At 43.0% G+C, this 24,112-nt stretch overlaps 1 protein-coding gene across 1 annotated transcript in view; it reads right to left on the reverse strand.

Annotated features, from left to right (window-relative positions):
• LOC149342570 (uncharacterized) overlaps nucleotides 1-24,112 on the reverse strand; it is a 38,747-nt gene that overhangs the window by 4,249 nt on the left and 10,386 nt on the right. Inside the window, exons 5-8 of the mRNA XM_089544924.1 lie at nucleotides 20,261-20,403; nucleotides 2,355-2,464; nucleotides 1,922-2,013; nucleotides 3-142 (exon numbers count right to left, since the gene is read on the reverse strand). Coding sequence (XP_089401050.1) covers nucleotides 3-142; nucleotides 1,922-2,013; nucleotides 2,355-2,464; nucleotides 20,261-20,403 — 485 coding nt within the window. The remainder of the gene's footprint in view (nucleotides 1-2; nucleotides 143-1,921; nucleotides 2,014-2,354; nucleotides 2,465-20,260; nucleotides 20,404-24,112) is intronic.

Consider the following 24,112-nt stretch of genomic DNA (forward strand, 5'->3'; position numbering starts at 1 on the left):
ACCGGAGTCGGAGCTCTCGCTACTGGAACTTCCCTTTTTGTTGCCATGCTTGTGCTTCCTCTTCTTGGACTTTTTCTTGTCCTTGCTGCGCTTCTTCTTCTCACCCCTTGGGTCCCGCTTCTTGGCCATCTTGTTCAGCTTCCTAAGCGACGAGAGTCAGTGTGCCACATGGAACGTGCCAGAGAGGAAGGCAAAGGGATGGCAATTGTACAAGCACGAAAAGCTGAAAGTTGAAGCAGTCCAGAATATGATTTTTCGTAACAAATGCATTTGTTGAAGTTTGCGAGATGTGTTTCCGAAATCCCTACCAAAAATCCCGGGAAAACTGTCTGCTACTACCACTTCCAGTTTCAACTTTTTCCCCTGCTCATGCTTCATCACAGTCATTGTGTCGATAAAACTTATTCTTCTAATTTATTGGCTGACTGTACTGCACCATCGCAAGACCAATGTGATGTTGGCTCAAATCTGCTTCGTGGAGTGTTGTTCTCAAGAGAAATGTGACCTGCAATGTGACGAACAAAACAGTAAAAACTGCATGATTGGTTTATTGGGGTTTGACGTACCCGAAGCAACTAAGGTTATGAGGGACGCCGTAGTGAAGGGCTCCGGAAATTTCGACCACCTGGGGTTCTTTAACGTGCACTGACATCGCACAGCACACGGGCCTCTAGAATTTCGCCTTCATCGAAATTTGGCCGCCGCGGCCGGGATCGAACCCGCGTCTTTCGGGTCAGAAGCCGAGCGCCGTAACCACTGAGCCACTGCGGCGGGATAAAAACTGCATGAGGCTTAATTTCTATCAGCCCGCCTTGCAATGTACTGAGACGTGCGGTGTGCGCAGTGGCATATATGGGCTGTCTGCTAGCCCACTGGCAGCCTTTAGATACTGTGAGGAAAATGTACCAATTGTTTACTCAATTGTACAGTATTCAGTACTTCATAGTGTGGCAAAAAAAAAAGACTATAAAATACTTGATGAGTTAAACTCATACACAGGCATGTAAACCAACTGCAGCGCATGCATAACAGCCAGCCTGCGCTGGCATGACACCACCATGACAACACACCATGACCACTTACCGTTAGAGACTTTTTCTGCCTGTGTGCTCATGTCAAGCACATATGCAGCATGCGTTGGTCTTGTGATGGTACAGTACAATTGAAAAAATGATGCCAGCATGCACAGTGACTACGATGAAACAGGCAAGCACGGGGAAAAAATTGGAACCAGAAGCACCCAGCAAACAGTTTTCTCAGGATTCTTTGCATTTCTTAGGAATACTCTGGTAGTCTTTTAGTGAGTAAATAGTTTTTCCATTCTTTCTAACACTAACCAGTCGTGAGAAGAAACTTATCTGTGCCATAAACACCAGCACTGCCCAAGTACAGGCACATGAACATATACGAACAACCCAGGGTGAAGCAGATTTCCCAGATCAGGATGGATTTTTCTTCAACTACAAAACTCCTATGGAGGCCGCATAGCTTTCCTTTGTTGCCACATGTCTCACCTGGTTGGATGCTAATGAGTAATTTAATTCAAACCTACTCCACTTTGGGAAATTTCCATAAACAAATTGGACTAACACTATTCCCACATCGAGTTGTTGTTTGATTTAGCCTCGCCCTGCTGTCTGCTAGCAATCCTGGTTGGCTTACTTGAAGAGTGAATGTCCCAGACAGGCTGTGGTGAGTGTGACTTCTGGAGAAAGATCAACTTTTTTTTTTTTTGGACTACGAAGCTTCTACAAAAGCTGTACAGCTTTTCCTTGTAGCAATATGGCTGATCTTAGGTGGATACTAATGAGTAATAAACATATATTTCAGTAATAACATATCAGTGACTGCTAAACAATTGAATAAACTGGTATAAGGCATGAAAGAACACACAGTGAAGGTTTATGTAACACGGCCTTACATGAGGAGCTTTTTCTTTTGCTTCGTGCTCAGAGACTTCAGAAATGCCACTTCTGCATCATCTACATCATCATCATCACTTGGAACAAGCAACTGTAATCAAAAAAAGAAGAAAGAAATAGAGAGGGGGTTAAAAACGAATACAGGACATTGTCTGTACAAAAACATTACATTTATAAAAACGTACGCGTGAGGTTATCTAGTCATGTAAAACTCATTATCAATAATCTGACCTCGCATTTCCCCTTATCTCTCACTCACTCACTCCGCACGCGCGCCCCCCCCCCCCCCACACACACACACACAACACACACACACACACACACACACACACACACACACACACACACACACACACACACACACACACACACACACACACACACACACACACACACAAATAAAAAAAAGAATCCTACTCCCACCCCCCTCACCTGATTGGCCTGGTTAACATTGAATCGATGTCCCAAAGCATTGGGCTTCAACTGGAGTCCATCCTCCCTCATCTGCTTCATTAATTCCAGAGGGTCCATGCTCACGCCACCTGCACACAGGTGGAAGGAGCTTTCTTTTAAAATGCATAAACCACTCAGCAAATCCTGCACATTTATGCACAAGAGAAAAAGAACACAAGTTTCAAATGCCCATGCCACTGACTGCTAATCAATGCTTCTGCAATGAACAGCAGCACACCTGACGAACTATTCCAGCACTGCTTCTCCTATGAAGGAGAGTTGCGTGGCAAGTGACAGTCATAATGCCAGCTTCATTCATGTCGTCACTTATGTGTGAAATGATCAGTGGAGAACACAAGTTCTGTAGCTCATGTTTGAAACCTGGCAAACAGAACGGGTTGCATGTGCCTCATGCAAATGCAGTGTATGCAAGCTGAAGTGTTTGCTTAGCTTACAAAATGCTACTGCAATGATATATACAGTAGGTTCCCTTTAATATGAACAAGAGAGGCCTTGATGATCCACTTTATGTATCAAAAGCTCAGCTCAAAGAAATGATCTACAATATCATGTTCTGCTAAGAAGCATAAAAAATATAAGCGAGCCACTATAAATGAGGCAAGCATAAATAAGAAAAAACAAACGTGAAAACACCCCATAAGTGTTCTAAATTAAAGAATATTTTCAGAAATCCTGCATAGCCCCTGTTGATAATCACTCAGTTATGGATTTTTGGCGTTTTCTCATCAAAGAGGATACTGCGTTACACCTGCCAGAGATATCTCCCAACTGTCATGCTTCTGAATAAAGCTGTTATTGCAGGAAGAGGGTAGCATGGCTCAGGGGACAAACAAGGGTTAATGACATCCTAGTCAAAATCAAGAGGAAGAAATGGACTTGGACAGGGCACGTAATACAAAGGCAAGATAACCGACGGTCCTTAAGGGTAACGGACTGGATTCCGAGAGAACGCAAGCGTAGAAAGGGGCGGCAGAAAGTTAGGTGGGCGGATGAGATTAAGAAGTTTTCGGGGATACGGTGGCCACAGCTGGCACTGGACAGGGTTAATTGGATGGAGATATATGGGAGAGGCCTTCGTCTTGCAGAGGGAGTAGTCAGGCTGATGATGATGATGATGCATTTAAAGAACAGAACATACTGCTATGCGCAGTACTGTGTGCAACATGAGAGCTGTGCTTGGAGTGCTCTTAGAGAAAGTTATAGCAACAATGTGCAACATGCCAGGAACCAAAGAAGAGGGCTTTGCCATTCCAGAGATGCACTGTAGACAATACCCTATGTGTTAGGCTACAAACTATACACGGCTGTCATTGCCACATAATCTTATACCCTGCCTATTCCTATCATGCCACACAGTCACTGCCTTTTGTTGGGAATAAAATTAGAGTAATGAGAGGAGAGAAAAAAAAATCCAGAAGAAACGGCAATGACAGGTCATGTATTGTTGCCAACACAACGCCATGCTCAGTGGCAAGTCACTTTGATCGGAATCCTGTGATCCAAGAAGAAAGGAAAGTGGCAGAAAATAGTCGGGGTGTGGTGTGCCCTTTTGGGCTAAAGAACCCTCTTTTCTTGGCCCTCAGGCAGATGTCGTTCTGTTCTGTCAATGATATAAGACTGGAACTTCTTGAAGCATCTCACATGAAAGGAATGACGACAAACACGGGAACAAAAATGCCGAGTACAGTCTGTTCTGTGCAAGACATGTACTTTCAAGAATGAGCCAACTAGCCCAGACCAAAGAATTATACAGAATTTTCAGCTAACCAATGCCACCCATTTACCAAGAAAGGAAGCACTTCACTATAACAGATAAGAACAATATTAAAACAAGCTCTATGGATCAGCGCTATGGTGCTGTTGATTTGCACACTGTCTTGGTCATGGGGGATGTCTGTTCGAAGCCTGTTACTGTTCAAGTTTTCACCTTTTGCTGTTTTCTGCTCAAAATTAACAGCATGCAGATTCAGAGATGACGAAGTACAGCATGATAAAGATACTGACTGATTTACAATGTTCCTTCAGTGTGTGGTACCTACTGGTCAGAAAATGGAACGCTTATGCGGAAACACTGCCAATTGTTAAGGCTAGCTGGATAGACTGCATTTGATTTTATTGTTTTCTACTTTTTGGCCCCAATGCCTTTAGCAGAATAAGCCCATGCCTCAGGCACCTTGTATGCTGGCACTGTCGGCTTGCTGCCACTCTTGCCACTGCTTGCTTGCTACAAGTCACATCCAGTGTGACAGTGTCGAATTACATGTCAAATGCGAAACTGTGAAATGCGAAGAGTGCCCTCCTGTATAAACCTGCTTAATTATGCTGTGTGTGTCCTTGTTCACCGTCCCTTGTCTTTTGATGCGCTACAGCTTGAAATTATGAAAAAAAAAAAAACTGATCCTAAATGGAGCTGACTGCACACACATTTTTCTCTACGCATGCAATCAATTCTGTAGCCTGCTCGAGACACATGAGCTACCATGCATATTTCCTGTGGTGGTACTGTTAAGAAAATGGTAATCAATATTATGTCCGGTGAATACCTCTACCCAACGTCGTAGTGCCAACAAGAGCATTTCTGTGTGAATTTAGTAAAATATTTCAGAGATACCAATGCTAGCTGGATATGACAGTACATAGGTAACAAGTTTGCAGGCATAACTCTAATCTTGCTTGTTCAATAGTATGCATCAAATGTCCACAGTTATGAATAGGTTTCCACTGAACACTATCTTTTCTACATCATTACTATTGCCTACCTACAGTAAAAGGCACTTTCACAGATCCATAGCATGAATCACGTCTATCCTTATGCTTGAATAAGAGCGCATTTGGCAGCAATCGTAGTCCTGACAGCAAGCAAGCCCTTTTTGTAAAGCTTTCATGGGCAACACATGAATGTATAACCACAAGGAGAAAACTCCTTTATAGTGGTCAGTGGGCCATGAAAATGTTTCTACGACAGTTTCAAAGAAAAAAAATATTGCGTGACATGATCGTGCAAGAGAAGAAAGGTACTCTTTAACCTTCACCGTGCAATGAAAATGTTTCAGCTATTATTCCTCGCCGTACAAAAAATGAGCCCAGAAACAACATCTGACGATATTAATGGTAAACTCTGACTAGAGAGATAGCCTTACGGGTGTGGTCTAGCTGTACAATCAGCTTTATAAAATTTTTCATGAGTATCATGGGTTCCATCAGCTGGAAAGCACTCTTTACCATTTAGAGGTTTCATAAACTCCTGCAGAACGCCTGGAAGCCTTGTAACTAAATCTTCTTTCCGGATATCACTGGGTCAAACAGACATAATGTTTCACCATGTTCTTGTGACTTTCCGCAAGGAAATAGCTGCGATAACACAGCCGGCCTGACAAGCCAGACGTATGACACGAAAAAGTGCAATGAATGACAAGAGAACACCATGGGCACAAAGTGCCAAAGCATCACACAAGTGTATGATGCCATATACCAATCTGCACACAAACTTTCGAAAGCACTGAAGCACTTCCATTAAATGTGCAAGAAATAGCGCCTGCCCCTCCTCTCATAATCGTTGGTAGTTTGAAACAATTCTAATCTAAAGTCCCCTTTTTAATGCGGTAAAACTTTTGGGCAGTTCCTTCAAGCAACTAGAGGTAACTGCCTGACCAATTAGAGTAGTACAGAAAATACAGGGATAAAATCTTAAAAAAAAAGAAGAAAAAAATCGCAGGCAATCACTGTTGTTCGTGCAGTAGCATATTCATTAGCATCAGAGTATGCCTGGCTTTTGCATCTCCTGTATTCTGCTTTGGTAGCTAGAAAACGTTGCCTGTCGTCTTCACTCTGCGCTTGTTGCTTCAGAAGCCTAGCCTCCGCAGTGACATCCCTGCTGCGTCGAATAATAAGAACCCCAGCAAACTGTTGCCACTCCCTTCTAAGCCTCTGCATCACTAACCAAAGGAGCAGAATCTATCACTGGCCCCCTCACTGTCAGTGCAAGTTTCGACTGACATCGTTCACTGCACACAAGTCCAACAGCTTCAGAGACAGGAGCAGCGCTCTCAGTATAGACATGACCACTTTAAAGAGTGAAGGAGAACTGAAGGAGAGGGTGCTGCTGCTGACATGCTATAGAGCACTGCCCTCCCACTCCCTCCACGTCCCTGATCGACTGTCATGCCTCCTCCTCTCCATGCGACTCGTCCCACTGATTCTGACTGGCCACTCTCCTCTCCATGGCCTCCAATTGGCACTACTCAAAACAGTTCTCAGAACACTTTATTTCTTTGCAAAATGCCGAATAGTGCGGCAGATACTTCACAGTGGCACTCAAAATTCCAAAACGTTTTTCAAATACTACAGGATAAGACAGCTGACGATTAAAAAATAATGAGATCAGATGCAGTTCTCAGCAACCAGCTGGCTTCTTCAGCAGCTTTCTTAAAGGTGACCTCGATAATAATCGAATACAAGAGACTTTACTCAATACCAATGTACAACAGAATGTCAACATGTCCAAAAGACTTTTATGGCTGCATAACACAACAGAACAGTGCGTTTTTCTAATATATGCTTACATGCTTACATGCTTACTTATTCGCATCTTTCAGTTACTTGCAAACATTCCTTAGCTCTTTTCAACCCTAATCCTTCCAGTGTTAAAACTGAATGATGGTGAGCTAACGGTAAATCAGAGAATGACTTCGAAAGAGCTCAGATACATATACTTTCATGCATGTTTCTTGGCATACAAAGAAAAAAAAAACACCTTTTTTTTTACATATTTCAGCTCCATTGCTTCCTCACTCTGGGAGAGAAGTCCAAAGTAAAACCACAGAGATGGGATAGAAATGTGGAAGTAAGGTCGAAAAGAAGGAAATAACAAAAGTAGAGCTTCAGTAAACACGAGCATGTGAGAAAACCGTGAGGGAAGCAGTGAAAGGGAGTAGTGACCTCAAACTTAGGCTGCCAAGTAATATAGACCCTCTCTATGCAGTCCAACGTTCATACATGTCTTATTACCGGCTCGAAAAAACCACTCGTCGAAAGCAAGAGATATCACCTGGGCACAAAAGAAGTTGCAACCTTCATTGAAAACAACAAAGAGGTGGCTTCAGCCAATGAGCACGCTCGAAGAAAAGCCACAATAGCTGCCAGAAGCACATGCAACTCTGCACGCAGAATAAACGCACAACTTTTCCTTTAAAATGAGCCCCCATTTTCCGGCAGAGAACAAAGATTGCACTTTGTACAGAAGAAGAAGCTACACCACATGTTACAACAAAATTCAACAAGGCGCGAGAGGTAAACAAAAGTCTTATGCAATCAATGTCGTACACAACTGAGAGCTAGCCACTTGTTATACAGCTTCACAAAGACTATTCCTTCTGACTACATCATTTAAAATAAAAACAATAACAGCGACTGCCTAACACGTCCTTATGAATTACAAAAACATCTATTTGTATGCTGTTCACTTCATAGTAAGCTCAGCACCCCCCCAAGAGCATATTTATTTTTTTTTAATATATATATATGCTTGAAGCCGTCCAGAATAAAGCCGCGCGATTCATCTTATCATTGTACTCGAGATTTCAAAGCGTTTCATCTTTGAAGCAAGAGCTCAACATGCCGCCCCTCGCAATGCGCAGAAAATTTGCCAGATTATCTTTTTTTCACACTCTCTTTCACAGCAGTACATCATTTGCCCGGTCGCACATCTTACCGCCACCTCATACTTCACGCCGCACCGATCATATCTACAAAGTTAACCCCATCTTCGCTCGTACGGAAAAGTACAAGAATTCGCCTTTAACCTTGTCAATAAAAGAATGGAATGAGTTGCCCTCCAGTATCGCTACCATAACCCAGTTTTCCTTATTTCAATCGGAATTGCTAACATATCTGGAATCCCAGCGCGTTCAGTAACCAGATTTGCTTTTATATCCTCATGAGACCCGCGTATGGCAATTTGTCCAATATATTGGACATTAGCTTTTAAGCCAGTACTCCCGCGCCGAAAGATTCATCTTCATAAAACCCACTTGTCCAATACATTGGACAACTGGTGGCGCCGTCTGTGCACCTTTTTCGAAATTAAACTGCTCACTTTCCCGCCAAAACACTTTGAAAACGGCGGCGTTCAGCGGCGCGGCGTTCTATGGCACCTGCCGGAGAAGTAAGTGTTGTTTCTGCGATTTTACCTACTTTGAACGAGTAAATTTTGTTGGATATCAACAAAAATAGAACAGAAAACATGTATATATCATAATTGTAACTCTACATGACCTAACTTTTCTGTGCTTTCAATCTGATTTCACGTGTCCAATAAGTTGGACGCTGGGACTCAGCCCGGTTATTTTGACCGCGCTTTTGAGATGGCTTTCGCAATAACTGTAAACGAATACTGCTGGTATTTAACGGCTGGGGACGTAATAACGTCTTTTTTGTTGTAGGAGACATGCCTCGCGTTCCTGATGAGACGGCCGAAGCAGTTTTACAAAAAATTGCACAAGCCAACACATCAGTTGGTTGGTTTAGTTGGTTTATGGGGTTTAACGTCCCAAAGCAACTAAGGCTATGAGAGACGCCGTAGTGAAGGGCTCCGGAAATGTCGACCATCTGGGGTTTTTTAACGTGTACTGACATCGCACAGTACACGGGCCTCTAGAATTTCTCCTCCAAAGAAATTCCAGCCGCCGCGGCCGGAATCGAACCCGCGTCTTTTGGGTCAGCAGCCGAGCACCTTAACCACTGAGCCACCGCGGCGGCCTCCAACACATCAGACATTAACCTATCGGACAGCGATAACGACTCTATTGTCGATCCAAAAACAGCAAGAAACCCAAGAAACGTCAAGAAGCAAGAAACGTCAAGGAAAAAAAAAACAAGAAACAGAGAGTGACAGTGAAGTTGAGTGGAGCCCACCATCAAAGCAAGCTCGACGAGGAGAGACAAACAAAAGTGCCTACCACTTCCCAAAGCTGTCTGACGGAGCTAACGCTGCGCGCTGTAGGTTTGAGGGGTGCACCATGAAAACAAAGTTTTTTTGCACAAAATGTCAGCAGTTCTGCATAACAAAAGACAGAAGATGCTTCGAAAAGGCACACAGCAAGTGAGCACAGCGAAACTTTTTTATTCAGTTGACGTATATTTTTCTACTTTGACTTTTGTCGTAATAAAGTATTTTTTTCGCACAACTTTCACAGCTTTATCTGAAGTATTTTGTGGCACGCCCACTGGGTGGGAAAATACGGCTAGAGTCCTAGTGTCCAATATATTGGACATCGTGCTGAGCTGAAACTATTAGTTCTGTTGAGAAAATATCTCTCACTTTTCACCTTTGTACTCCTACCAGCTTATTCTGAAACCCTACAAAGTTTTTGTGTACTCAAATTCACTTCGGGTCTCAGGAGGATATCATTTACTTGCAAACCAGTATGTTCTCTTTCTTTGTTATTTGTGCATTTTTTTTAACAGTTTTTACGTTGTGTTCTTTTGTAACAGTTTTTACGTTGTGTGCTTTTTTGCCTGTGAAAATTGTGCTCTGATTTGTCCCCCCCTATGTAATGCCCCCAGTGGGCCCTTAGGGTATTTGAATAAATAAATAAATAAATAAATAAATAAATAAATAAATAAATAAATAAATAAATAAATAAATGTATATCCATAGTCTGTTCATATACAGGAAAAAAAAAGCCATTTAAGGCAATTTACAAAAGAAAAGAAACAGGTGAAATAGGCTTTTCCTACTCCTCAGTCTTATCTTCAGATACAAGAATGAGGCAGACAACTGGCCATGATTTCTCCCTTCCAAGAAAGAATGGAGTGCACCTTATTTTGCTCTACCTGGTCTACGGGACACAGCTCTGGCTACCAAGGCAAATATAAACTAAACTGAAATGCACTGAAGAGATCCTACGCGAGGGATACTGCAATCTGTAAGAATGCTCTGCACATTCTTGTATACCCACAGGTGACATGCAACAGGGCCAAAAGCTTTCTTCTCCAAAACAAAGATTCCGCAAAAGCTCGTTTACGCATCACGCCAAGTGTAACTGTAGTTCTGATGCCAATGTTGGAAACCAAAAAATCAAAGCTTAATTAAGCTCGGAGGGCAAACTACTGATGTGACCATGACCTAAGGCAGAGAGACACAGCATGGAAAGCCAAAAGGAGAAGCTAAAAGTACAGCTCAGTTAGTGTGTATTTACAGCTAGAGGCAACACTGAATAGGCTCATACCTGACATGTGAAGGCATAAATATGCCTCTGCACCCTTCTCCAAGTTTCTTTACATTAATTTCTCCAATTCCTCACCACTGCAGTAAACTTGAAGCAAAAATTTTTACTTCTGTACATCTTCCAGAGGCTCGAAGCAATCAAGTTCTACTATCATAGGCAAGCCTCTTGTTGCTTGTGATTAGGGTCTCTCAAATGCTCGCACTGTTCCCATTCATACAGCCATAACTCAAGGCCCAAGATGAAATAATAAGCACAAAATGCTGCTAAAGCCATGGAATGCCTACCTGTATCGCTTCTACCCCAGATTCAACAAAATACTACCGCTTTTTCTTGTACAGACTGCATCTGCCTGCTTTTATTTAACTACAGTACACAACACATTTTCAGTTTTCAATATGAAGTTGCCAATGTGAATGACTGTTCAATGCTTTAATTTACAATTACTCTAACAAGCTCACGGTGATAGCAATGAGAAATTACAAAAAAAAAATTGAAGGTGCAGTTAAGTCTCCTTACGTGTGGAAATCAGAAAGCATTTCGAGTTCTGTTGCGTCCTCTGTTACTTAGTAATGTAGACAATTGATGGCACTTATTTAATTAGCCAATTAATTTATTATTAATAAATGCTCACCAATTAGTCATTGATTGGCTTATTAATTAGTAATCAATTAATTTAATTTTTGCAATGCTGGAAGAATAACTAGTAATTTGCCAATTTTGTGAATTGCTCTGAATTAATGAAATTAATTGCCTTATTATTTAATAAATTATTTTCTTTAGCAATTCAGCCATTTAAACTTTCTATTCAATCATTATTAGCCATTACAAATCATAACTGCACTCTTACTGGAATATCGACAGTTCATGAGGACACACACTGTCCATAGCCCATGGTGACTCATCCTGTCCATGTCACTGATAAGGCAAGAAATGCTTTCGCATTACAAAATAACGAATGTTATTCGTACCTAAGAACTACTTTTTAGCACACACATTCCTTCTTCTTTTCACACACATAAAATAACATGGTTGCATTAAAATCAGAAAACTTATTTTGTGCAGTGTTCGTGCTTCATATCTAAACCTATCCTCTGGTCCTGAAGCTGTTACAATGCCATGCTTGAAAGGAAATGTTGCTTTCAAGCCCAACTTAGCTGTCTGATATGTTTTGAACGAGGGCACTAGACTGGGTGGGCAGTGACAGAGGAAGGGGCAGTGGTGAACGATCAAGCCATCAATAGAACGAACAAATGAAAGAATGAGAGAACAGCAGGCAAGCGTTACTGCTTTGTCATCAAGGTGCCATTCTTACCCATGTAACAGGTTAAAACTGTGTAATGCAAGATTCAGCATCAGCTGTACAGGTATTGCTATTTCAAGATATATTATATGAGAGTGACTTCATGCCTGTATAGTCCTAGGGAACTCATTTGATTTTCCGCATATACTGTTATTTACTCGCAGAATTTGCACACTTTTCTGCTTTAAATTCAGGCTTCAAAAAACGGGATGCACAAATTATGCGATTTAGCGAACACGAGCTAATAAACTCTAAAAAGGTCATAACGCGCAATATATACTGTATACTGCCGCTTAAAAGTCAAAGTTGTCTCCAAATATCAGACACGCCACCCCCCATTATGTAGTTCCCAGCAAGATGGTATGACAGCACGTGCGCAGCTCAAAGCAATAAACGCTCAATGCTACAATCGTGAAGTCAGCAGTAAGAAGCAAATGAAGATTCAAGGTGATAAAACGGTGCCTTTGCATGCAGCCCAGCTGACTATAGTAAGATACGGCTCAAGAACGAAGTGGCAGATGCCATTCAAAGGAAAACCTCCAGCCAATGACATCGACAGATTTTTCTGATTAAGCCATGGTTATTCCCCTTTCATCTGCCACCCCCTGCGATTTCACGCCAGCAGGTACGAAGGGAGTGGTCAAGGGGGAGAATCGATCAAGGGGGAGAATCGGTCGACGCCATTGGCTGGAGGGGATTATTTGAGGGGCACTTGCTGCTTCGTTCTCGAGTTGTATTCCACCACAGCGGCAAACCAAACAGCAAACGGTTCAGTAGTTTCAGAATCTGGCTCACGCAAGAGGCTATCGGAAGTTTACTCTTGCAACTTATACCTTATGATTTTTTAGGGTTTAACATCCCGAAGAGACTACGGCTACGAGGCATACTGTAGTGAAGGGCTCCAGAAATAACGACTACCTGGGTTTCTTTAATATGCACCGACACCGCAGAGTACACGGGCCTCTATCATTTCGCCCCCACCGAAAAACGACTGCCGCGGCCGGGACCGAACCCGCATCTTTCGGGTCAGCAGCCGAGCACCATAACCACTGAGCCACTGCGATGGCTTGCTCTTGCAACTGTTCGTACAGGAAAGTGACTGCCAGCATGCGCGAGCCGGGTAACAGCATGCAATTCGTCCCATCGCCATTCACACTTTTCGCAGCCACACACAGCGACGCAGCTGCGCCAATCTTCACAAGCCTGCCTTGTGCACACTTGTGCGCATGCTGATGGTCTGGCGTAGCAAGGAGTGCAATATATGCAAGTTCTTTTTCTTTTTTTTTTCTATAAATCCAGGTAACAAATTAGGGGTGTGCAAATTATGCGCGTTAATACGGTACTTGTTTTTCAACTAGCTCTCCTCTCGTCTGCCGTTCCAGTCGCGCGGCGCTACCGATGACCCTCTCCTTGGGCAGCACGTTTTGCAGCAGTCACCACAGATGGACAGTGCTACATTCCTCCGCTCTCGCCGTACTCTCCCTCCTCCTTCAATGGCAACCCCCCTTCGGTTATGCATTCCTACACTCTCGCCATTACCTCCTCCTTCTAGGGTAACTATCCTCTGGTTGGTCCCCGTGGTGTCACCCTATACCCTATGCTTGTGCCTTGTGCTGTCGCCAAACATTCTTCATTCCACGGTACCCATCCTCCGGTTGAATCTCATGGTAACAACACATACTAGTTTATGCATTCCCCAGGGTAACCATTCCAGCTGGTAGTTCCTTCACACTCGCCACATCCTGTTCCTTCCACACCGACCACCTTCTGAACGGTTCTCGCGGTAACCACCACTCGGTTGCACTTTCCTGCACTCTCGCCCTACCCTCCTCATTCCACAGTAACCCTCCTCCTCTTTTTGGGCTAACTACCTTCGGGTGGTTCCCATGGCAACCACCCACCAGCTTCACCTTCTTACGCTCTCACCACACCCTCCTCCTTTCACAAATAACCATCCTCTGGATGGGGATTCCTCCACTGTCACTATACCCTCCTCTCTCCACGGTAACCACTCTCTGGATGGTTCCACAGTAACCACCCATCGGTTACGCATTCCTTCGCTGACGCCATACCCTCCTCCTTCCATGGTAACCACCCGATTATGCCGACCATGGCTACGACCATTACAACGAGTACTGCTACTACGCGAAACCCAGGAGCAGGCACTTAACGGGTGTCACTCTGAAACGCGCAAAACTGGACCAGTTAGTGAACAGTCATCTCGTGGCGCCTTGAGGAACTAGGGCATTTATCTCCCAACAGCATGGGAAACTGTGTCCCCCCCCCCCAGCATACAGTTAAACCTGGATGTAATGAACCTCCATATACCGAATTCCTCGATATAACAAAGTTTTTCAATTCCCCAGCGCCACCCCTATTGAAGTGCGTGTATCTGAGACCTCCGGGTAACGAACACCTAACGGCGGTTGACCTTGATGTAATGAACTCGCTAGGCCGACTGTCTGTTAGCTTGTGCTGAGTTACGAAATTTGGCTGAAATGTAAAGCATGAACTGACAAGAGAGGAGCGTCAACGATCGCAACAAGCGACCGTAGTTGAGACCAAGACCTACTGAACTACAGACCTGCACATTTGGCAGGGTCCTATGGAGCAGCGTGCGCCAACTTTCGTTAGCTTATTGGCCGTTGAGGGCGCTCGGTTGACCTGTTCGTCTGCTGTCATCATCATCATCGTTTGCCAATTTGAGCAAGATATTTAACACATTTGTTTCGTCTTCTTCTGCTTTCTTAACATCAACGATAAAAATATCCACAATAACGACTTTTTTCGCTCTGGAGGAGTATAAAAAACGTCTTTCTTTTTATCCGTTTTCTTATCGTCGGCACCACCGTGCCTAGCATAGATAAACGGATGTTAATGATTACGTGGACAAACGACGAAACTGCCTTGTTTGAAATAAAATGATGGAGGAGGCCATCTTGTTCAACAGGTATAATATAGCGCCACGCTTCCCGTAGGTGCCTTTTCCTAGCGGCAAAAGGCATGAACTAGAACATGCGCGCTGGAGCAGTGCCAAATGTGCAGGTCTGTAGTTCAGTAGGTCTTGGTTGAGACAACGTGTCCGCCAGCGCATATCCATTGCTTTTGTTTTCGCCGCCTCGCGGCTGCTCGTGTAAGCCCAGGTTACATGCGACGTTTTTTTTCGACAATATTAGCACGGCAGAAAACATTGTGGCGGCGCGACACCCGGCTGGAGATACACGGAGCGAAGAAGTGGCAGCGCACCGCCCCATATTCCTCGACGCGAAAGAAATTGCCCAAAAACACATACTGGCCCATTACTCTCATCAAATAGCAAGTTTGCAGAAGTTGTACCATGCTATAAAATTCTTCACAGCCATCGTCATGACCAAAATTTACTATTAAAAAGCAAGGAATTCTGATGATAGACCGCAGAAATAAATCCTACCAGTGTGGTCAGCAGCAATATGTGGTCTGATGAAGGCCACAGCCCAAATGGTGTTTTCTGAGCGAACTCAAACTAAATGCTGTTCTGAACTTGGAGGAAGTCTGCCTACTTGCACTTGTGCCTACATCACTGTTTCTCTGCGGCACTGCTTGCATGCACTGGAGAATGCGTAATATGATCCTTCCGGGAAGGACATACATTCCAGATTAAGTTCTTCAATGAGTGCTCTAGGTGAGTTCTGAGAAATATATTTATGAGTAGTTACTTGGGACATAAGGCACATGCATATGTGCCTTATGCCTATGCATATGTGCCTTCTTGTTTCAATAAGCTCCAACTTCTTGTTTCCCACTCTAGAGGTCAGAATGAAACCTTGTAGGCAATTTTTTGAATGCAAGGCAATTCAGAGAGGAGTTTCTTCACCAAATATTGCGACTTCCATAACCAGCATTCACCATAATGAGATGCTTCATCCTCCTCGCGCGCTTTTTAAGGCTAACTCTCGAACAAATTACAGGCCACACAAAATCACACTGCTTAGTTTACTACTATTTACTACTATAACAGCTCAAAATATAGCATTACTGCATTGAGGCAAAAAACTCCCGCTCCAAACATCCCTTTCAGTGTGCTTGATCACCTCGCATATTTGCGTCACGAGTTCTTTACCATCAGCAAGCAATCAAGGCCCTGTTACTAAGACCACCAGTAAGAATGTCCTTCATGTGAACTGCAGCCAACACCATCATAAAGGTGCACATAAAAGCTACACTTATTTTTAATGCATTAGCTCTGATAACATAGCTTTATCTATTAACTGTGGCATCACTGCTTTTCCCTGTGGCTGCATCCCAGCAACAAAGCATTTTTAAAAATTTTTTTTTTTTCAAATGCATGCTCTCCTCTGTGAAATGGCTTTGTCTACTGACTGTGACCATTCCATACAGAAATGATCAACCTGCTATCAGGAAAACGATTGCATACCCTCTTTTAGAGCACAGCTTAGACTCGTCTTGCTCTCTACCTCTTACTCTGACACCAAATTTAGTTCCTTTTTTTGAACCTTATGTAATGTGTGCCCACTGATCATGCTCTGTGCTACTATTATTTCCTTGTTTTCTTTTTTCTCTTCTCATTATCATTTTCCTTGTCTATTGCATAAGCTGTACTAACCATTTCATCCACCACAGCAATGTCTCCAGGCCCTCGAGACCACAATAAATGAAATGATACCACAATTTAGATGGGACATCACACATAGTGATGCCCCAACGATAAGTTTTGACAAAAAGTGATAGAGGTAAGGTTTTACTATTTGGCCCTAAAGAAGCTAAAAGAAATGCTAAACCCCTTCAGTTCGATACTACAATGCAAAATTAATGATTTACTAATGCGACCTCAAGATCCCCCATTACAGCAAAAGCTCGTTAATTTGAACTGCAAGGGAAAGGCAATGATTTTATAATTAACCAAGGTTCAAACTAATGAAAGTGAACAGAAAATACAGTATACAGCGATCGGGAACCAGCCGGGAAGTGAGATTGTACCCTATTTTAATGCTCTGAAGAATTCCGTGATCACTTAATTTTTTTCTGGAAGGCAATGGCGAAGACTTTCTATACTAAAGCCTGAACTTAGCAAAAGGCCCACACTATGGAGTCGCAAAGGACATGCGGTCGCCTATGAGCAAAGTCGCAAGTACCGTGGTCGCAAGGCTGAAGTGCTGCTACTGCTGCTTCATTTTGACCAAAACGGTCGTGGAACCTCTTTGACTTGCAAATTCATACTAGCCAGTTACAGAGGTTGCACAACCGTTAAAAAGCCAAATCACTGAACGGTTGCACGTTACTCAATTTTCGGGCCTCGTGACTACAAGTTGCAAACCGTTAAACCAAAGAACATGGCTTTTGGCGTTATCTCAACTTCGATAACAGGCTGGTGTGGGCTCCACACATGGCTTAAACTTTCTCTTCAAGCATTTTAGTACTGTAATTACTGTAGACAGGACATTCCTAAATCACTACACCATGACAAACAGTATGGGCTTAACTTGAGATGACTGTTGCCACTGCCGCTGCAACTAATCGCACGGTAATGCAAAACAGAGGGCACTGGAAAACCGAGACTCGTGCACGTCGTTGTTTCATGCATGACCATGGTTTCGTGAGTGCAAGTGATGCTAAGACATGCATGACATGCTATTCCTTGGAACTGGTCATGCCACCCATCATTCGACAACAAAAGCTAACACGGCAGCCTTCAAGATCACCTGCTACAAGCAACAGTTGGCCGCAAACCTTGGTAGTTACACAGCTCATTGCTGCTGCAATGCTGCCGCTGAACATGGAGAGAAATACTCCCTGACACCGCCTCTACCCACCAGCATGTCTTCTACGGCCTCACACACTAGTTTTAGTCTCTCCACGTTTTCACTGGAGAGACAGAGGATCTTTGCGGGTGCGTTGCTTGGTTAGCTGTATGACAAGACAAAAAAGTGCGTTTGTAGTTCGAATTATCAATGGGAGAATTGATTCACATTCGAATTAGCAGGCTATGTTAAACACAGACTCAAATGAATTGTGGAACAACCAATTCGTGCAGCTCAAACTATCCAGAAATTCAAATTAATGAAGTATGAATAACGAGCTTTCACTGTATTGCTGTCCCGCCACCCCTGCTGAGAAATAAATGCTTCGGCGCAATTTAATACACTACTATAAAATTTCTTGACAACCTGTTGGCGGAAGTGATGAAGCACCATGGATACTTCGCACAGGCGCAGAGAACACAGCAGTCTGGCGGCAATTTTGCGCAGGAAGCGAAGAAGCAGGCTGCCGGCAAAGGAAATTGCCCGTGGGAAGCGGAAGAACAGGCCGCTGCCTCAATGGGTTACTTGCTCTCGGAAGTAACGGAACAGTCTGCTGCTGCAAGAGACCTTTCCCTCCCTCAAGAGAGGGGGCGCAAGTCTGTTCACTGATCATGGAAACCGGTAGCCGTGGGGAGGAGAGCGCAGGTTTATCCCCATGAGAACTGCCTTGTCTGCCCAGGATTCTCGATATGGTTTCATCAATGCCCCAACTGTCTTCCTCGGAGGACGAACCGTACAAAGCTGGAGAAAAAGGGAAAAGATGGGTGTGAAAGCGTACAGCTAAATAATCTTTTACTATGCCACTTTCAGTGCGGTATCCAATGCAACTCAGTTGGCTCCTCTGCTCATGAACTACTGCCTACAACTGAGCTGTATCTATAGGGCCCTTTGTTTTCTACCCGAAAATGCGGCCAAACATGGCACAAAAGATTATGCTCCTTCAAGAGTAAAGTGCTGTGGGAGACACATCAGAACCAGTAGACGTCCCATAGTTATCCTAGAGCGCTGTTACTGTTTTAAATTGCCATCTACACCTTGGTTTATTCTGACGACAATTTCAAAAAGCATGTCTCGCAAGCGAGAGATCAGAACACATGTACTGTCAGGGCATCTTTTTAGCCCCTTCGTTAGGCACTACCTATGCTAATAACGTCCTGCTCCAAGGATGTGAGAAGAAGCATGAGAGGAATAAAGGCAGAAAGGTTTCCCAAGGCTGCTTTGCATTTAGATTCGCCAGGACGATACTGAACACATGTTTTTGCAGTGTGCAAAACAAAGGAAGGCAGCTGGCATGGAGGTGTTGCACAAGGGTTATGGTAATAGCCACAGTAAACAACAAACATAAAGATATACCCGATTTGGTTAGCAATTTCTTACTGGCACTGGCCATTCCTATATTGATGACAAAAATTATGAGCAAAAAGTACCCCGCATTTTATGCACTACGCAAGAACAAGTCCTGATAGTCGGTTATCTTCGCTGGAAAAACTGAAGCTGAAAAAAAAAAAAAACCACGAATAATGAACTTTTTGTTGAATAACCGGATTTCTAGCAGAATTAGAAATTTACATATAGCGCCTGATTTTTATTACCAAACTTTCCAAAGAATAAAAGTTGAAAACAAAGGGCCATATATATCCATGGCTACGGTTGGCTGCTTATGTAAGCGATCTACCATTAGGCTCAAGCAATTTTTTTTCTACAGAATTCAAGCACGTCACCACTGTAACAGAGAAACAAGAAACACACGATAGCTCTGGTAGCTCCATCTCCGAAGAGTTTGTGAAATCATCAATTCACTTATCAACAGCACAATTTTTTGCAGGTTAAACATAGGCTACATTTGTGTTTACATTCTTACAACATTTTTGCACTGCATAGTTTTCACTTCCTGTACCATAGCTGCACCGTGAAGAATATGAGAATAAAACTTGTTGCTTCCACACCATAGCAGATTTTACGCTGCATTAGAAATTCAGTAACAACCATGAAGCCCATTTAATTTTATTATAATTATTCTTACTATGCAACAATTAGATGCATTACCAGACCTTTGGAAGCACTGTAAGTGCTCTAAACACTGTCTTTCATGATATCCTAAGACAAGCGCTCTTTCTGCTAGCCTCATGCATTTCGACCTGCTTCAATTACATGTTTAACACAGGTGTTCCGATTTTGTAAACCAACTAGTATAATGGTTTTCAAATGTGCGAACTCGCACTGACAAAAACTGCCATCCTCCCTCCATCCTACTTTTTCAGACACAAGCTAAATGAGACTGGTATATTTTTCGCTTTTTGGTAATTTATATTTTAATTTGCAGAGCGTTTTGCCTCTGGCATTCCTTTCTGTAATACCCTTGGGCAGGAAAGTGTGTGAAATAAATAAATTAATAAACAATAAGCAAGCAAGCAAGCAAGCAAGCAAGCAAGCAAGCAAGCAAGCAAGCAGGCAAAGAAGAAAAGGCTAAATTGTGACCTTGGTGACGCATCATCCACAAATTTCAGACTAGGCAGGAGAGACCAGAGTGCAGCCCACCTGAAGAAGTGGAAGCCTGGTTGAACATGGGACACTCTCGGTCGGTGTTGATGTGTCCCCAGTTGTGGCACCTGATGCAGCGAACGTTGCGCACGGGAATCCCAAATGGCTGGTCACGAATTTCCTTGTTGTCCTTAGCAAAGCTGAAATAGTGGCAAAAATTAGATATTCGCCATGCCACCAGCAAAAAGTAGTGACAGTCGACCCACTTCCTTTCTGGCTGCCTTTTTGTAAGAGATTGAAGTAGTAGAAAAATTTAAAACACTTGGACTCGTCTTTCACAAAATAATGTCATGGGATCATCAGGTAGGTACTAACTAGCCTAAACTCGCTTGAGTCGTAGGACACCTACATCACCTGAAAACAATGATTCCAGTGAGGATTAAGGAGCTACTTTGTCATATTGATTATTTAGGGACACTGAACAGCCTAACGCTGAGCGGAAAGCTGTATAACACTAGACAACACTCCCTGTGGCAGACTAAAACTCCAAGAACTCCAAAAACTCCAAGAACAAACTATGGGTTACAAACGATTGCCTCCTAGCTACCAAAACACCTAAACACGTTAAATCATAAAAATATTGACATAATTAGTACACTAATCCGTGATCTTTGTAAGCATTTCCTGCGCATCAAAAATTAGTCTGGTTCTATAATCTTTTCATTTTTCCTTTTGATTCAATGTGTGAATCATAAGTTTTTGGTGTTATTTTTGTTACTGTGATAATGCTGCGTAATATGTATTCTTTGTTCCCCTGATGCCTTTGTATACGTAGGGGGCGAGGGCTCGTCAAGCCTTGCTGGCTTTTTTCCTCGGTCCTTTTCATCGTTGTGATGAAAAAGTCTGTATTATTATTATTATGAAGTCCCCAAGATCATTCATATGGTTACGGTATGCAGTCATAAGAGGAAAAGGGCACTGTTCCTTCTCGGTGCTCGCCACGACGACACTGAAGGAGACGCTGGATTCAGCTGCTTCGCATGTTCCTGGATGCAGATTGTTAAACCTCTTGCTACAGACAACTCCCCATATACAATAATGTTGTTAAAGATAAAACCAAAAAAGAATAATACCCCCAAAATTTAACATGAACATGACTTCTAGACTAATTTACGCCTTTTCACATCAAGTGCAATTTGTAGTCTGAATACTATATTTTTGCAGATGCTTCTCTAATTCTTATAACAGCATTTAAATGGTCTGCTCAAATCAAAATTACACCAGCAATAGCGTGACACAAATATGAAAGCATATTAATGCACCAAGAAGTATAAATTAAAAACATTCGCAATGGCATGCCCACCACACACTTTTTGTACTCACCACCACAGCCTGTTGCCACCACCAATGTTCTTTAAAATACATAAATTTTCAACTCGCCAAGCCAACCATAATTATAATTATGCCTTATGGCAACGTGGAAATACAAGCATTGCTGCAATGCAGATTTGTTGTGAGCTGAACTTTTTTATAGTCATTTACAGTGTGACTTGTAACCTGCATTATGGTTTTTGTCTTAGCTCCATAACTGAATGCCATATACAGTTAAACCTTTTTTATAGCGAACAGGTAAAAAAAGTTGTAAAGTAAAGCAATATAGCTGAAATTTTAATATAAGATTTCGTCAGAAATGCATGCAAGCGCAGCGCAATTTAGTCAATGATGGGACAGCAACTCAGGTGATCCCTACTAGAGAAATGGAGATACCTTTTACCAGGTTTTAGGGATGTTTTGAAGACGTTTGTGGAGATTCAAGGGGCCACAAAAGGCCTAGCACCAGTTAGGCTGGCTTCCCCACACAACGATGCAATTGCGCAAATGTGGCAGGTTAAGTGCCAGCTAGAGTGACATCAGAGCATAAGTTAGCACAGTTTTCATCACCTCGTGACAGGTGACATGGCGCAGGATTGCTACTGGAAGGATATAAATGTCCATGCCTCTGCTTTCAGGGCGCTGTCGATGAGAGCAAGAGATGTGAACGTGTGCTGACTGTCGAACTACCAACTCTACACGCCACTGCACCTCTCATGACGCTGTTAACAAGTGCGAGATAAAAACACGAACCTTGGAGCGAACGCTAGCTGTTTCACTAGCAGTCAAATGGGTACAGAGGCTGAGAAGTACCACCTACTATCTGAATGGGCACCGCTAAGCGTTGAGGTGTTTGATATATCCGTTTCATGGCCAACCGCATGCGCTATATTAAGACATTGCATGTGTTTATTACAAATTCTTCAGAATGTGTTCACTATATTGTTATATCAAAATGAGCTGTATCTTCTAACTGCCTGCAATATTCTCCTGAACCCCACTGCTCCTAAGGCATTACAAAAAATAAAAAAGAAGTTACACACACCATATTTACCAGAGAGCGCGTCCCTGTTGAGGAGGGACGCGCTCTCAGGTAGGGGGGGGGGGTGTCACTATGGTTGGTGACTTCTCAAACCACCCAACTGTCCAGCTAACTGGTGGGGTTCTGTTTACTGGCAGCAGTGACAGTAAGGCCGATGCGGGGGCTCCTTGATGGGTTGCAGGTGTAGCGAGATGCATACGCAAAACCGCAAACCCTGCACGTTCCAGAAAGTGCGGAGTCCACTGAGTCGAGCTCTAGCGAGTCCTGGGCTCTGCCCACTTGTATGTATGGAGCCAATGCAGTGCTACTGGTCGAAATTGGACGATAGTAGTTCAGTAATGTTCCGCCCAATTAGCGGAGGGTTTAAAACCAGCTGCAAACAAAGAGTTGGGAGGAGCACGCCGAGTTGCAGTCTCTGCAGCGTTTAGACAGCCTTTATTTTTAAACTGACTTTTTCGTGCACTGCCTTGTATTTTGGTCCCGTCCTTAATAAATCAGTTTTGTTTGTCAAGAAGTTGGAGTTGCTGCCCCAACCGGTAACGTGTCGCTGGACGAGTGGACGAAGACGCGAAATGCTCTTCGTACTGCTAACCGCAGTGCATACGATCACCGGCCAACGTGCTATCGTCATTTGTCGCTCGTGACGAGCATTCGACCAGCCCAAAACAGGCCATCCAATGTTTCGAAAAACTTAACTGAAGGGCTCCAGAAATTTCGACCACCTGGGTGGTTGAATTTTTTAACATGAAGAAATAGGTAAAAGTACACGAAAGGAATGCAAGGAACGAAACCTCACTATGCATATAGTTGGCTAGCAATTTATGAACTAAAGTACCTAAAAAAATTACCCTCCCATCGCTCCTCTTCACAGGAAAGCTGTTTGAGCCTAAACTTAAAAGGTGCTACCATTGTGGCCACATGAGTTTTTCGTATCCCTTCTTTTAAAGAGAGCTGTGCAAGAGAAGCTGAAGTAAGAGTAATACAAACATAAGCACGAAGTCCCACAGCACCGTCATTGCATCGAATGTGTGTTTTAGCCCTTTGCCGGACAAGTTTTTTGGTGCGTGTTCTTTCTTTTATCTCCACACTTGCATCCCCACATAAAATTTTACAGCGTCAGGTAAAAGATTTATAACTGAATGTCTTCTATCACATAGTTTTGGGTTTGGTTCCAGCGACCAGCTGCTATGATATCACAAAATTGTGACATATCAACTGTTTGTTCCCCAATGAAACCTAATGAATAATGAAAGAGAAGAATGAAAAGTTGCACAGAAATGTCACCCCTTGGAAATATAAGCACATAGTAATCCATTATGAATGATGACATATGAAGAGTGCTGAACAAGTTCTGCCTTACTGGTTGTAACTTTTCATTAAGAATGAGACTGAAAAATGTTATAGACGAACGAATTAAAGTTTGGAATGTCCGCTTTCTGCACACCGCATAAATTATTAATATACTCCCCACTAGTAGCAATGCCATTGCAAAAGAA

The sequence above is a fragment of the Amblyomma mixtum genome, chromosome 5 (assembly GCF_055824585.1).
Source record: "Amblyomma mixtum isolate Tamu chromosome 5, ASM5582458v1, whole genome shotgun sequence".
Taxonomy (NCBI): Eukaryota; Metazoa; Arthropoda; class Arachnida; order Ixodida; family Ixodidae; genus Amblyomma; species Amblyomma mixtum.